Genomic DNA, 15,509 nt, shown 5'->3' with positions numbered 1-15,509 from the left:
ATATGTATATTAGGGCTGTCAATTGATTAAAATATTTAATCGCGATTAATCACATGATTGTCCATAGTTAATCGCAAGTTAATCACACATCTTTTTAATCTGTTCAAAATGTACGTTAAAGGCAGATTTGTCAAGTATTTAATACTCTTATCAACATGGGATCGGGAAAATATGCTGCTTTATGCAAATGTATGTATATATTTATTATTGGAAATCAATTAACACAGAACCCCCACAGGTACTGTGAGGGTTTCTGTGTTAATTGATTAGCATATTATTAGCATAAAGAATATGCTAAAATCATAATATGACTTGCCCCAAAACTGCATGTGATTATCATAAAGTTGGTATGTCTGTAAAGGGGAGACACGTGGGTACCTATAGAACCCATTTTCATTCACATCTTGATGTCAGAGGTCAAGGGACCCCTTTGAAAATGGCCATGCCAGTTTTCCTCACCAAAATTTTGCTTATCTTTGGAGCATTATTTAGCCTCCTTTGCAAGCTAGTATGACATGGTTGGTATCAATTGATTCCTTAGATTTTCTACTTTATATGAGACCGGTATCTTCACTCTAGCTTTAAAACTGAGCCCGCTACAGCCTAAAAATAGCAAGTTGCTTTAATGCGTTAAAGATATTTGTGGTGTTAAAACGAATTTGCGTTAACACGTTATTATATAATATATATATATTAGGGCTGTCAAAGTATATCAGATCCATCAGAAATGTCTCCTTTTGCACCTGATGCATCCATAGTTGAAATGAATAGACAGTGCAGGGTTGTGCAAGCCATCATCTCCACTGTTATTGGATTTCTTGGTGAGTTCACTGGATCCTTGTTAACTCCAAAAACCATCAACATAATGGCTTTAAAAGCTTATTTGTGATGTATTTTTTTTTCCAGAACACTGACACAACAAGGTGCACCTGCAGCAGCTGACTGATTGTGAGTAGAGTCTGTAATATTCTACTATATTATTATAATAAATTATTCATTCATTATTATAAGAACTATGACAATTTACTTATATTAATGTTGACTGTATCAATTAATGCTATTTGGGATATTATTCAGAAAAATCTTAAATAAGCCTACCATCTGGGAAAATGCTTTTGCTTAATAGTGGAAACCTTTAAAGTCCAGACGGAATCATTTTAAGACAACAGGATTTTGTCTGGTATTGAAATGCTACATTGGATAACTTGACCATAAATTTTATGTTTGTACTACTTTACAATAACCTGTACGTTTGCTAACGATTCTTTAGTTTGGTTTGGAATTTTTACCTTTTTTATTTATATCAACATGTCATATTATGATTATTATATATAATATTTGTATACTTACCAAATTATTAAAAATAACAATAATGATAATGATCATAATGAGACGCAGTTCAAAGTTACCCTTGTAACACAAATGAAAATCAGAACATACTAAATCATAATTTGCACAATATTTCTTTTTATTTTGTCAGATTCTTAATTATATATAAAAGATATAAGATAAGATATTGTGTATAATACAAAGAAATATTTAGAAACTGTATTCAATGTGACAAACAAAATACTTTTAACTGTTTAGAATTCGATGTTGGCTCTGCTCAGAAATCCAGATAGTAGAGCTGGTGGCAGCCTCCGGTGAGTGTGAGGAGCTTCCCAAACCCTCCAGCACAGAAGGAGAAGAAGATAGTAACAACGTCCTCTGTGCTGGTCAGGTGGGGGCCGGTCCTCCTCTGGTGGTGGCGGGGGTCGGGGCGGAGAGGCAGAGCTTGGCGCCTGGAAGCGAATAGGGTGCTGAGAGTGGTTCTGCTGTGGTTCTGGGTCTTCCTGGGATGATTGGCTGGTTGACGCCCACTCTCAGCTGCCAAAAACACAGAGGAGTTCTGCCCTGTGAGACGGAAAAACAAGTCAGGAATAATGTTGGACACAATCATACAACTTTTGAAATGATATTCAAGAAGGTCCCTGTAATAAATGTAATCCACCAAAGTTAACTTATCACCACTTTATGTCACTACTGGTACTTTTGTAGTCTTAGTAAGGGGACTACTTACTTAGCCGACTAAAAGAAACGCTCTCCTGCTTGTCCTCTGGTCATTCGTCCTTCTCATCTGGTCCTGTGGTCATCTGTCCTACTCATCTGGTCCTGTGGTCATCCGTCCTACTCATCTGGTCCTGTGGTCATCCGTCCTACTCATCTGGTCCTGCATAAACACATCTTCTTGCAATTTCTGTTAAGTGAGATTAAGACTTTAAGCAGTTGATGCTGTCATTAAGTATTGACTTACCTTTGTCTGGTATGGCCACCTACACCTCATAAAGAAAAATACACAGCAATATAATGATTAATAATATTAAATAATTAATAATAAATAAAATAATAAAAAATTTGCAGAACTTTTTTGTTAATGTTGTCATTAACCGTTAACTTACCTCTGGTATAGGCATCTGGAGCTGAGTTTAAAAAGAACAACAAAGAACAACAAGTGCCATTGGCGAGACTCTGAACCTCACATTGCTCCCAATGGTGAGGCCGGTGCCTTGTATGGTAGCTTGCCGCCATTAGTGTGTGAGTGGGTTAGTGGTGCAGCAAGCCCACGGTTTGGTTTTTAAATTGTGGGTTTTGGGTCATGGTTTTGGTTCTGTATGATGTCATTGAGCGGTTTGTTTTTTTACGGTTTGTTTTGTTGTTTGTTGTTCGTTTTACAGTTTGGCTTTGCAGCCCTAGATTTTGTGGAGGAGGAGAGGCACATGGAGGAAAGTGCTACATACCTGCAATCAAGGTGTCTTATACATTACTAATAAAGAGAACTATTATTCAAAAGTGAAAAACAACCTGGTGCAACAAAATTATCGCCAACCCCGCCAGATGCGTGGGAAGGCTACCTGGCTCTTTGCCAGCCCTCAAGATATGTACAAAGAGGCCCTTGTGCAAGACGCTACCTAGGGCTATGTTAGCCTCGCCAGGTGCAAAGGCTACCTGAGGATTTATCTACCCCGCCAGACGCAAAGGTTTTCAATCCTGCAGCAAACTGGGCTGACTCTTAATCAGAGTCGCTGTCATCCGCCCATCGGTAAAAAGAAGGATCTCTCCAGCAGGTTGTGGAGAAGGCGAGGCCTGAAGTGGAAGGTGCTGAGTCCCAGTAGTCCTCTTCGCTGCTCTTCTTTGAGGAGGAGCAGAGGCCTAAAGTGGAGGGTGCAGAGTCCCAGTAGTCCTCTTCGCTGCTCTTCTTTGAGGAGAAGACGAGGACTGAAGTGGAGGGTGTTGAATCCTCACTGCTGTCCTCGCAATCCCTCCTCTGCCTCTTCGAACTTACCAGCTCGGTGTCGCTCTCTTCCCTACTCCTCTTCTTGCAGAAGTCGAGGCCTGAGGTCAAAGGTGCCGGGTTCCTCCTGTGCCTCTTCCTACTCACCTGCTCGGTGTGGCTCTCGTCCCTGCTCCTCTTCATGGAGGAGCGGAGGCCTGAGGTGGAAGGAGCAGACTCTTGATGCTGATCAGGTATCAGCTGCTGAGCAACACCAAAAGGAGTGGAGGAAGGAGCAGAGGAAGGAGCGGAGGAAGGAGCGGAGGAAGGAGCGGAGGAAGGAACGGAGGAAGGAACGGGGGAAGGAGCGGAGGAAGGAACGGAGGAAGGAACGGAGGAAGGAGCGGGGGAAGGAACGGGGGAAGGAACAGAGGAAGGAACGGAGGAAGGAGTTCCAGCGGGAACAGGAGGAAAGTCCTCTTCATCCTCAAAATCGGAGTCATATCCAGAATCTTCATCTTTTCCAGAGAAGAGCTGGGGAATGAACTCACCTTGCACTCGAGCCACGTGACCAGCCTCATACTCACCTGCCTCTTCCTCATCAGAAGAGGTGTTGACTGGGAGGTTGTCACCTTCACCGTGGTCGAGGCCATCTCCTGCAGGACGTCCGATGGGAGCGTCTACACCACCTGAGGGGGAAAAAGTTAAAGCACCTATAAATGTGACTTCAATTTCCAAAGGATTTCTCATAGCATTAAATTGGCAACAAACTACATTATAGCCATATGCTAACTACGACTGCATGCACTCCCTCTGTCACAAAACCACCAACACTAGAGGCTACCCTTTTCAAAGTTATATCACATATTGTTATTTTGAACAGATGAGGACATGAGAATTCATTTCTGCTGCATTCATGCCAGACTTAATCATAAAAATTATTTACTCTTATTAGAAAAAAATAACCTGTTAATGTGTTGACCTTGGAATTTTTTTTTTAATTATACTCTATTACAAGCATATTCAAATATGTGGTTGAGAGATTAAAAATAAAAACTAAACGTGATTTAAAATATAAATCTCTGTATATAATAATAATAATAATAATAATAATAATAATAATAATAATAATATGTCCTAAACAGTTTAGAGTTCACAATAAAAAAGTTTGTAATGATAAGATGCACATAAACAAGCTTCATAATTGTTGGACGAGGAGAGGAGGAGCTCGTTACGCGCTTTTACGCACGACTCTCTCCACTTTTCTATGAATCTGGATTCAGATTCGACCCTCAAAGACGTCTTTTGAGACGGAAATACAAACACAGCTGCAATATGGGACAATGAGGAGAGAGCTACACAAACGATCACGGTGGAGAAAGCAACTATACCAGACACAGAGCTCGGAGAAAAAAATGGGATCAATCATAAAAACACTGATGTATTTTGAGGGATATCTGAAAACGAGTTAATTCAATATATTAAACTTTGAAATTAAAAGGACTAGATGTTTCCGCATCAATAAGTTCAATCAAAACAAACGAGCTCACAGGGTTCCATTCACGCAGGAGAACGTGCCCTGGTTTGATTACACCTGTGCGTCATGACGCACTGACGTCAGCTCCCAGTAGTTCCAACGTCTCCATGGTGCACAAATAAAACATATTTTTGGCATTTTATGAAATTTTATGAAATCTGTCAAAAATGTCGATGTAAATGTTTTTTACATTTGATGCCCTCAAACCAAAATAACAGTGTTTTCAAACCACTACATTCATTATTAATACATTCCACATATTTCCCGGGATAATTAACACATCCTCTGTCCATCAAATAAACATTTTAGACAAATAAATCGTCAATAAGCGTTTGTTTTCACCAAATCTGTGCTTTTCCAACAGGCCTAAGATCTGTCCACATTTCAATTATAACAGTTACACTGATTTCTATATACTGAAAACGCTTTTAAGGGTTTCCAGGGGATGAATCAATGAATCACACATAAGTAATAAACAGTAAAATAAATGTAAAAGTTATCTTACCTGGCCAGTTAATGTCCAGGTTGGCTCCCATCAGCAGCAGCAGCAGCAGGTCCTCCTCTCCGACCAGTGGACGACTGAAGGACATCTTCAAGCTCTCAGGTTTTCCACAGAAGTTCAGTGATGTCCAGTAAAGTTATTTCCAACTAGATCCAGTAGATTTCCAGCAGATTTTCTCTCCAGCAGATTAAAACTCCAAGAGTTCGTTTTCCACAGGTTGCAATGCAAAAGGTTTTCAACTCGTGTCCAAGTCCAAGTGCAAAGGGAGGAATCAGAAGGTGTGCAGCCTTTATATAGCCTCGGTTGGGTCATCATTCTGTTGCCATGACATTTACTGACGCACTTGCGTGCATGCGTGCATGCTTGTGAGTAGAGTAAGAGAGTAATTAAAATTTTTTTCTTTCATTACAGTAATGTATGTAATGCAAACCATCCATTTTCTTACATTCTTAGTTATTCATTATTGTAAACCATATACAACCTGTTTTGGTAATTTCATTCTCACTGTGCAATATCATTTTCCACTTGTGCAATTTTGTTAATAGTCTGTTTATTGTCAATACTGCATATAATGCTCCTTTTTTTTTTTATTTATTTAGCTCTTTTTTACTGTGTTAGCTGATGCATCTTGTTTTTTTGCACTATCCCCTTTGCTGCTGTACACTGAACATTTCCCCACTGCGGGACTAATAAAGGAATATCTTATCTTATCTTTTTTTATCTTAATACTCGTGCAAATAGAACGAATCTGAATTTGAAATTGAAAACTAAATAAGAAAGTGAGAGAGAGATTGCAGGACAGACTGAGGCAGAAACAGATTGTAGTATATGTGACTGAACATATACAGTACTATGAGTACTACGGCCTATGCTGAGCTGAGCTTATACTGCATTTAACAACAAAAGAGGTGGTTGTTCTCAAGTTGACGTGGTCCTGTAAAAGAACTGCCAGTCTCCTCATCAATGTCCATGTACAAAGATAAAGAAACACAATATGGTGTCAGAAGTAACGCCCCCGGATGTTTAATCACCCGATAGGACGAGCGATTGAAGCAAAAAAAATTGATAGAAGCAAAGAGGTGAAACTCTGGTTTTATTTTTGACAACAGTCGCTACCGCCATTTTGGACTGAAAATATTTAGGCAATATTTAGGCGGACATTTTACTGGCGTAGTCGATTTCAGTCCAAAATGGCGGAAGCGTATGGCGCTGATGTTGAAATGGAACGATCAATTGACTTTCACTTCTTGGCTCTATACGTTTCCTGATGATAACGTCCACAAGTGAGTGGGAAGGTCCGCTAGCTGGAAGCTTTAAGCTACGAGATAATAATACATCAATAAAAAGTATGAAAAGGTAAATCAGTCAATCAGTAGTGATGCTGGATGTGTGAATGTGTGGTTTCACCAAACGAAAGAAAGGGTGTGGTGCAACAGGGAATCATTTAAGTTCCCTCAACACGCGGCTCTGCTTGACTGTCCCTGGCGGTCCAGTGTAGCGGCCGCTGACCGAGGTGCTGAATGTGCTCTGGCAACGGTGGCACCGACCGTCTCTGTCCAGGGTGTTGACCTTCAGCTGGGGGCAAAACCCTGGGGACCCGTTGTAAAACTTACAATAAGTTGCTTTAATTAACTAATATCAACATCAACACTAATATTGTCTGTAACCGTGGCAGGATTTTTTGAAAGTTGTTTTTTCCCTATTAAATGGTTTTATTTTGGGAGATTTTCCTTATTTTAATATAAAGTGCAGATTACACATAGTATGTATACAGTAGTATGTTTCAAATGTATTTGTTTATGGTGCAAATTAATGATGCATACGTTTCATAAGATATCATTTCAATGCTGAAGGAGTGCACATTGATATGATTTAAATGCGTCCTGTCCAGTGCTGCCTATGGCCAGTTAAAACTTCAACACAAGGGGGAGACGGTGTGTATATTTTCAGGAGGAAACCTCTCGGCTCCTGCAATGAAGCATCATCATCATCAATCTATAGGTTTGGTGTCTTGTTTCATTTCTACCTCATTCAGACAGAAGCAGTTTGGTGAAAAAGGGATTTTGGAGCTCCCTATAACTAGTTCAACAGAGGAGTTTAAGGTGCAAAAGCAAGGCTGGAGATGATGCTGTGAGAGTAAAGGGACATAGCAGTACAGCGCCAACTGAGTAGGGAGGAAGTGGAACCTAAAGGGAGGCGGTTTCACAGGCTCTGGCAGCACTTACACATAGGGGAAATTGTAGGGAGGTACAGCATTGGAGGAGATTCAGAGGCAAGAAGAGGCTGCAAGATGTGCAAGAGCAGTCTCTCAGGCAAAGCAGGGCCGGTGGATGAGTTGAAAGTTAAAAAGTTGAAAGTGTAGAAAAGGGTAATACACCTGGAGACATGCTGAGGTGTCTTGCAGCAGCCACTGAGAGTGAGCTCTTCGTAGTTAACTCACTGGATGCAAAAAGGAAACAAGATGGGATTTTGTTTGTTCGTGAGAGTGACATGATGTAGGGTGGCTAAAGACAGGGAGGGACTGGAAAACGAGTGAAGATTATTAGCTCATAGTCCCTAGACTGCTACCACTATGGTCAGAAACAGGGTGTGTGGTGTATTTTGTGACAATTCCATAGGAGGATGCAATATAAATGGACTAAAGGAAAAAGCTTTGATACAGTATAAAGAGTTGGGAGCAGAGGAACGTGGCCCAGTGGAGGTTGGCTGTAGGGGTTTTGTTGGCAGATCAGTATTTTCCCTGTTAACTCCACTGGGTATGAGAGGGGCGGAGCCAAAAGCAGGAAGTGAACAACATGGCCGACACTATTGGCTGTGGGTTAGAAGACAGGTGAGTGACTGACTGGGGCAAAGACAGGTAAGTCCAGAACTTATCATGTTAACTTGCGATGCTATAGACAGAGGTGTTTGGTGTGTTGCTTGACTGGATGAGGCAGTTGAAGAGTCTTGCCTGGTGCGTTTGGTGGATTGAGAAGCATGCTGCTGATGGCTAGATTGACATGTTATTAGCTGGTAGTTGGTTAGCATGCTGTTAGCTGGTGATATTGTAGACACAAGTGAACCTGCTGCTGCAGAGGATTGTGTTGAGTGTGTGGATGCTAGTTACACCAGTTATTGAGAGGGTGCTCACCTGATGACCTTGTAGACCTGCCTAAAGTCTTCATTTTGATACCATGTTCCTTTAATTGATAAGACAGATCAAGAGACATAACCATGACCAAGTTTCATCACATTTACCTGTGCATTGATACATGAAAGAGATTAAAGAGGACCTATTATGCTTATTTTCATGTGCATACTTGCATTTTGAGTTTCTACTACAACATGTTTACATGCTTTAATGTTCAAAAAACACTTTATTTCTCATACCGGCTGTGCTGCAGCACCTCTTTTCACCCTCTGTCTGAAAAGCCCAGTCTGCTCTGAAAGGTCAGCTGGCCCACTCCGTTGTGATTGGTCAACCGAACCAAACTCTTCGGACTCCGCTCCAGCTCCGCTTTAACTGGCTTTGTTTGAGGGCGTGCCAAACTAGCCACTAGGCAGGTATTATGCAAATATCTTACTTGGTGACCCCATGTCAAAAAGTAGTATACTTCAGTGTACTTACTTTTTGTGCTTAATTTAAAGTAACATGTACTTTTGAAAAGTGTAATTCAAAATAGATGTCATTCAGCTCAACTTCAATGTACTAAAAATATCTATTCTAATCCTGTAATACTTAAAGTGGTATTCCATTGTACTTATGAAAAAAGTATACTAAATTGTTAGTGCTAATTTAGTGTACTATAAGAAAGTATTATTTTCAAGTCCCTTATTATACACTATTATTATGTTTTTGTAAAGTGCATTTTTATTTCACTTCATTAGAAGTGTATTTAAGTTCACTTACAAAAAGCCCACTTTAATATAAGTTTATTTTAAGCTGTATTCCAGTGTACTATTTAAAAGTATGTTAAAATGCAAATGCTTATAGTGGTAATTTAGTTTACTTTTGAAAAGTACACATATTGTTAAGTCTCTTATAATACACTATAAGCATGCTTTATTAAAGTGTATTTGAATACAATTTAATTATAAGTGTATTAAAGTATGCTTACCAAAAGTGCACATTAATATAAATTTATTTTAAGCTATATTTCAAAGTATTTTTCAAAAAGTATATTAAATTGCAAATACATCACCACATTATGAAATAAAAGGCCGGACTTCTATCAAGGCGTTTCAGGCAGTTCAGGAGCAGTGTTTCTGTCGGGGAGAGTAACTCCCTTTGGCGTGGACATTGGGCTTTGTAACTTTGCAGACTTTTGACATGCACAAAACTATATTACACACCAAAGGAAAGGGAAATAGCACACAAACATAATAGGTCCTCTTTAATATAAGATTACAAAGTAAAGCATTTAGACAAAAGTACTCCTATCTCTTTCTCTGTGGGCCAATATCACTGCATCTGTGTAGAGTTTGTACACAGCAGCAGGGATATTAAAGAGTAACTAATGACCTTTTATAAGACCTGTAAATAGCCAGAGAACCCCATGCATATTAATGTTAATCATTGTTGCATTAGCTTAGTTTCTGCATGACCTTTCCTTTTCATCCTAAAAAGGGTGAATGCCTACGGCGCTGCATTGTAATCACAAGGATCATTTAATTTATGTTCAATTATGAAGCCAATTAATCTCAATAACATCCAAGACAATGTGTCGTCATTTATCTTCATAATTGAAAAGCACACAGAAGATGGTGCAGGAGCATATTTTGCAAGGATAGGTCATAGTGTTCCTATTAATAGTGCACCGTTATTATTCTGCCCCCCCCGGTGTGTCAAACCACCCCACAGCCACGCCATCACCTTTTCACTCACATCCACCAGCCTGCTGAATGTGTGTACTGCACCTTTACAGCTCTACAGTCCATGGCGTATTTCAGTCTCCTTCTTTTTTCCGTCTGTAACCTTTTCAATCCTCAGGATAGTGATTCATGATCCCTAACAGTCACTTGTCTTGTTTTTGCCAATGCGTTGTTTGGATTATATAATTGCTAACAGGCATTACAACGCACTCAAGAGGCTGACGGACAGATGAGTGTCCAAAATATTGTTTTTCTGTGAGGCGTAAATGGTTCCAAAACTATTTTCAAGGAGCAGAACGGGCAACTGTGTAAAGACGGATGAGTACGTTAAAGATAATTTGGATTATACACTGATTTCATATATAATACACCCCCATCACTTCAGTGCCGTACATTTATGCAACTATGTTTTGTGACTATTTGTTTGACTATTAGACACTACTATGAGAACAATATTATGGACTACATTTTCATGTAAATTACTGATTTGTTACTCTTTACCAAAGAAGTAAGGTAACTTCTTCTGAATATTTAATATTTAACACAGTTCTTGTACAGTACATAAATATATTGGGTCAACTTCATCGGTGCTTTGCCTTATCACAAATATAATCAAAATAATGTCCATGAAATCACCCACAAATATAACACTGTGCTTTGAATTAGAGCTGCATTTAGTGTATTTATTCATCATGAAGAAAAACCCATTTAAAAAGTTCCTGTAGTCTTTATTTTATTCCTTTTATCCACCACATCCAAAGTGAAACACTCCTGCTGTGTCTGGTAACAGTAACACTGATTGAAACTAGCAGCCCTCCATTTACTGTGATGAAACCATTATTGGAGTGGGTGGAAATTAAGCAGTTTAAGCTCAAAGGAATTACCACCTCCGTCATACAGCTGGGGCTGATCGGAAATAAGCACACGAACACGTCATAATGTCCTTATACCCACTCATTCAAAGAAAATGGACGCAAATGACAGTTTGTTAGTCCAAAAATTCTATAATAACCTTTCATCATATTGTAATTCAAGTGTTCTGAGAAATAACTACATGTAGATTTCTGCACCTCCTCGTGACTCTGTTTTCAGGCTTTAGAAAATCTAGCCCGTGACGGGAGACTTTGATCAATTACAGGTAATTTCATTGAGAGAGCGTTCCTATTGGCTGTGCTCCGGTCATGTGATCGGAACTTGGCGTTCCTTCACCAGATTTCACAATGATGGCGGTGTCACAAACTTTCTCATTTTACAGCTAAACCGTACACTACAAGATGATTCCAAAAACATTTGAGGAGAGAAATAGGAATTACAGTAACAGAATAGTGATTCATATTTGATCAGCGCTGCCTAGTTTGACCGTTTGGTCGGAGTTTGCGAGTGATTGACAGACGGCTCTCAGACGGCAGATGGACAGCAGACCTCAGATCAGCTCTTACCTGTTTCATGTACTACTGTCACAATATAGCGACCGTTTTATAAAAATAACTTTTTTGAATCATATTTTCTCCAATCTTGCCTACTTCAACTTTAATTTGGGGACATAATAACAGGAGTACCAAAATGATACTCTAAGTTGTGGGTTTGTCAGGTTAAACAGAAACTTTAGAATGAATGTACCCGGGACTCCCTGTTTTGAGGAGTCCTCATCATCCTGGTGAATCAAAGTAAACTTCCACAGTTTGTTTTTTTCACTTGAAATTAAAACAATTGCTGGCACTCTGAGCACTCTGAGTGATTTCCTTTCTCGTCAAAGCACACATTGAGCTAGTTTGTGACGCTACGCATTGCAGCTCTGATTCTCCTGAGTGGAAAACTGTGAGCATCATATCAGGGAACCAGATATGACTGGTGTTGGGGGAGGAGGGGGGTGATGTCTTTCAACTCCAGCATCTTATACAGTATGAATGCAGATACAAAGAGCAACACATACTCTTCTTAAAGGAACAGTGTGTAGCATTTAGGGGGATCTAAAAATTGAATATAATATTAATATGTGTTTTCTTTAGTGTATAATCACCTGGAGCTAAGATTTGTTGTCTTTTAGTTGCCTTAGAATGAGCTGTTTATATCCACATACGGAGCTAGCCGCCATGTTTTTGCAGTAGCCCAGAACAGACAAACCAAACACTGGCTCTAGATAGGGCCATTCATGTTTTCGCGTCGGCCACCGTAGTTCTCCTACATGCTTGGCACTCAGGAGAAGTTTCAGTTGGTTGCAATCTGCAACCTCACTGCTAGATGCAACCACATCCTACACACGGCACCTTTAATACTATTGTTAGTCATTCATTAACGTTTGTGTTCAACCCACTACTGTTATAATTTAGGTACTCCTGATATTAAGTTATTAAGTTTTGAGACTCTTTTAGGAGAGGAACTAACCATTTAGATTTCAAACATGTCAATTTATCAGAAAATAATGCATACAAATCATGAACACAACAACTTTAAAGTAATTAAGTATTTAAAATGACAGCTTAATTATTTTTCTGACATCATTATTTTTGCTGACTTGTCAGTTGTGTTTGTTAAAATATCCTTTAAAAGAATCAGAAAAATGGCAAGTCTAAAATTACTCTAGAGACAGAGTTGACAAAATAATAATAATAATAATTATTATAAACTATATTGGTACTTCTTTTTAAATTAATCAACAAAAGTCTCCTTCTTCAAAAAGAGGAAAAGGGAGACGTGGGAGGGCATGTTAACAGGAAACACCAGAGGAGTAACACATCCATGAGACACATTAGAATAAACAACCGGTATTAGTCGTGCCAAAAGAATCCTGACCTCTGCCTTTATAAAGTCTATATAAAGACGGCTTTCTCATTTATAAAATGCAAGATACTCATCCCTTATGATCCACTGTTGTTTAGTTTATAGTTAATATAAGTTTATAGCTCCAGGGGATGCACGTGCAGGACACCTTGATAATTATGTGTATATCAGAATATTGTTTTACAGTTTTATGACAACATCATCTGTGATTGGTTGTTTGATGACCTTAGAGATGATTTATATGTTGCTGTATATATCTAATGTCCTCTATTTGACAGATTTTGTAAGACGTTTTATGTAAACTAAGCTGATTTTGCATGATTATAAATATTTCTATTATCAAATGTGGTGGTCCATTACTTTGAATCACACCATCACATGATGGTCTGGGAGCTACAGTGTAAACCTGCGAGACACTTTTGATCATATAAATTTAAACGTCCAAGAGTTTAGAGAGTTGAGATCAAGAGGAACTGAATGAATATTTGATTATTAAATGAGTTGTGCTGCTGTTGGAGCACTGGAGCATTCAGGTAATTATCAGTCTGCTGATGTCAGCAAGGCTTTAGTCTGAACTTTGTCAAAGTATCAGTTTCTAGTTTGGTGCTGGCTCCATGTGACCTTGATTGTAACCTTGTTCTAGTGTTTATATTACATCCTACAGAAAGTGCTGATTAGATGAGAGGGCAAAATGTTTTTGATGATTCAGATGAGGGAGCTCTTTCTTCACCTTGCTGTGCCCAAGCTGCCATGTGGTTAATTATTCAGCCTGCTGATTAATCTTTCAGTACTACCAAACTGCACCAGGGGACGAGGTTAATAGGGATGCAAGGTGTGATCAGAGACACAGTAAGAGTCAGCGGGAAAATAAAACTGTCCCATGTGACTGCAAAAAGTACAGTACAGGGTGTATAATATGTCAGCTTTGTTTGCATTTTTACTTGAAAGATGCTTTATTGATATAAAATATGAAAATGTTGAGAATGCCACAACAATGAACAACACATAATTACTTTTTAATAAGAATTGTTTAATATATATCTGTCAAAGAACGTATTATATGCTCCCTTTTTAAAATGGCAATCTGTTTGCATCTTTCCTCCCTAGAATATGTCAGTCTTTCATTTGGTTTTCAAAAGGTTTGCAAAATTAGTTCTTACAATTTTGATTGTATATGATTGGTTTCTCTTGTTTTTTATCAAAGACGTTGTCGTTTGTAGTTTGGGGTCCCATGAGATTTAGATTTTAATTAGGGCTTAAAATATTTTATCGCAAATTGATCGCACATTTTTCATCTGTTCAAAATGTACCTTAAAGGGAGATTTGTCAAGTATTTAATACTCTTATCAACATGGGAGTGGACAAATATGCTTGTTTTATGCAAATGTATGTATATATTTATTATTGGAAATCAATTAACGACACAAAACAATGACAGTTATTGTCCAGAAACCCTCACAGGTACTGCATTTAGCATAAAAAAATATGCTCAAATGATAACATGGCAACCTCAAACCCAACAGGCAACAACAGCTGTCAGTGTGTCAGTGTGCTGACTTGACTATGACATGTTTGTAAAGGGGAGACTCCTGGGTACCCATACAACCCATTTTCATTCACATATCTTGAGGTCAGAGGTCAAGGAACCCCTTTGAAACCCCTTTGTTTTTCCTCGCCAAAATTTAGCATAAGTTTGGAGTGTTATTTAGCCTCCTTCGTGACAAGCTAGTATGACACGGTTAAGTTTTCTAGTATCTCTCTAGCTTTAAAACGAAGCCCGCTACAACCTCCAGAGGATCGATATCAAAAGTTGTGCTAATGCGTTATTATCATATTTAACTTTGACAGCCCTAATTTTAATATTCTATATATGGAAAAAATATTCTATTAAATATAATATATAAATCTCAGCTCAAGGTCCACTCACTCACTCAATTATCTTGAAGCATTTGATTTTGTCATACGGTCTTTAAAACTCCAAAATAGAGGTGGACCCTCTTGAGTTGAGATTGTTTTTGTCAAAATGTTCTTCGCATATCAACCGTGTACCAAAATATTACAGAATATTCCCAATAATTGTGCTGTTTGTGAACGTAGAGCATCAGCTGTGAGCATTGCAGCACTTGCCATGAACGTTGGTTTGGCCATCTGACCCTGCTGAGAGTTGGAGCGGGCGATGTCGGGGTCGATTGTGGGTCTAAATGCAAAAATAGAACATGACATGCCCCCAAAATACCAAAGAAAACAATAAAAAAAAACATGCAACTTTGTTTTTGGTCAGATTTTTAAGCACGAATTCCCAGTGTATTCTCTTTTTAAATATTTCTCTTGTTTCTGCTGTTATTATGTTGTTGGTAAATAGGTGTTTACTGTATTTAGCTTATTCCTGTATTTTAACTCTCTCCGTCTCTGCGGACATTAAATGGGCCACATTGCACCCTGAGGCTTGTATGTCCCTTGCTGCAGTCCAATGTCTACAGAAGGGGAGAGCGAGAGAGGGAAGGAGGGGCAAATAAAGAGAGAGTGCTAGAGATTTAAAAGCTTTTTTATATATAGATATATAGATATATAGATTCACACATCTTATA

At 38.8% G+C, this 15,509-nt stretch overlaps 1 protein-coding gene across 3 annotated transcripts; it reads right to left on the bottom strand.

The window, feature by feature from the left end:
- Positions 1 to 2,151: 2,151 nt before the first annotated feature.
- Positions 2,152 to 5,613, bottom strand: LOC141757318 (uncharacterized). 3 transcript variants are annotated; one of them, XR_012591622.1, is made up of 3 exons: positions 5,293 to 5,613; positions 2,439 to 3,939; positions 2,152 to 2,318 (listed from the first exon to the last, which is right to left on the bottom strand). XR_012591622.1 is itself a non-coding variant. In XM_074617735.1 (2 exons), exons 1-2 carry the CDS (start codon positions 5,375 to 5,377, stop codon positions 3,050 to 3,052), a joined length of 975 nt encoding a protein of 324 aa, XP_074473836.1. In that variant the 5' UTR covers positions 5,378 to 5,613; the 3' UTR covers positions 2,152 to 3,049. The 3 variants fall into 3 exon arrangements, 1 of the variants encoding a protein (XP_074473836.1); XR_012591621.1 differs by having other exon boundaries at positions 2,152 to 2,312; XM_074617735.1 differs by having other exon boundaries at positions 2,152 to 3,939.
- Between the last annotated feature and the right edge of the window lie 9,896 nt (positions 5,614 to 15,509).

Source organism: Sebastes fasciatus, chromosome 19 (genome assembly GCF_043250625.1).
Source record: "Sebastes fasciatus isolate fSebFas1 chromosome 19, fSebFas1.pri, whole genome shotgun sequence".
Classification (NCBI taxonomy): domain Eukaryota; kingdom Metazoa; phylum Chordata; class Actinopteri; order Perciformes; family Sebastidae; genus Sebastes; species Sebastes fasciatus.
Note: the sequence above shows the minus strand (reverse complement) of the source record. Positions and strands in the feature narration are given on the sequence as shown.

Bases quoted from the DNA above. Each gene is read 5' to 3' on its own strand.
- LOC141757318 (XM_074617735.1), bottom strand. From the start codon at position 5,377: ATGTCCTTCAGTCGTCCACTGGTCGGAGAGGAGGACCTGCTGCTGCTG. The intron at 3,940-5,292 runs GTAAGATAACTT...TTTCCCCCTCAG, and splicing joins CCTGGACATTAACTGGCCAG to GTGGTGTAGACGCTCCCATC.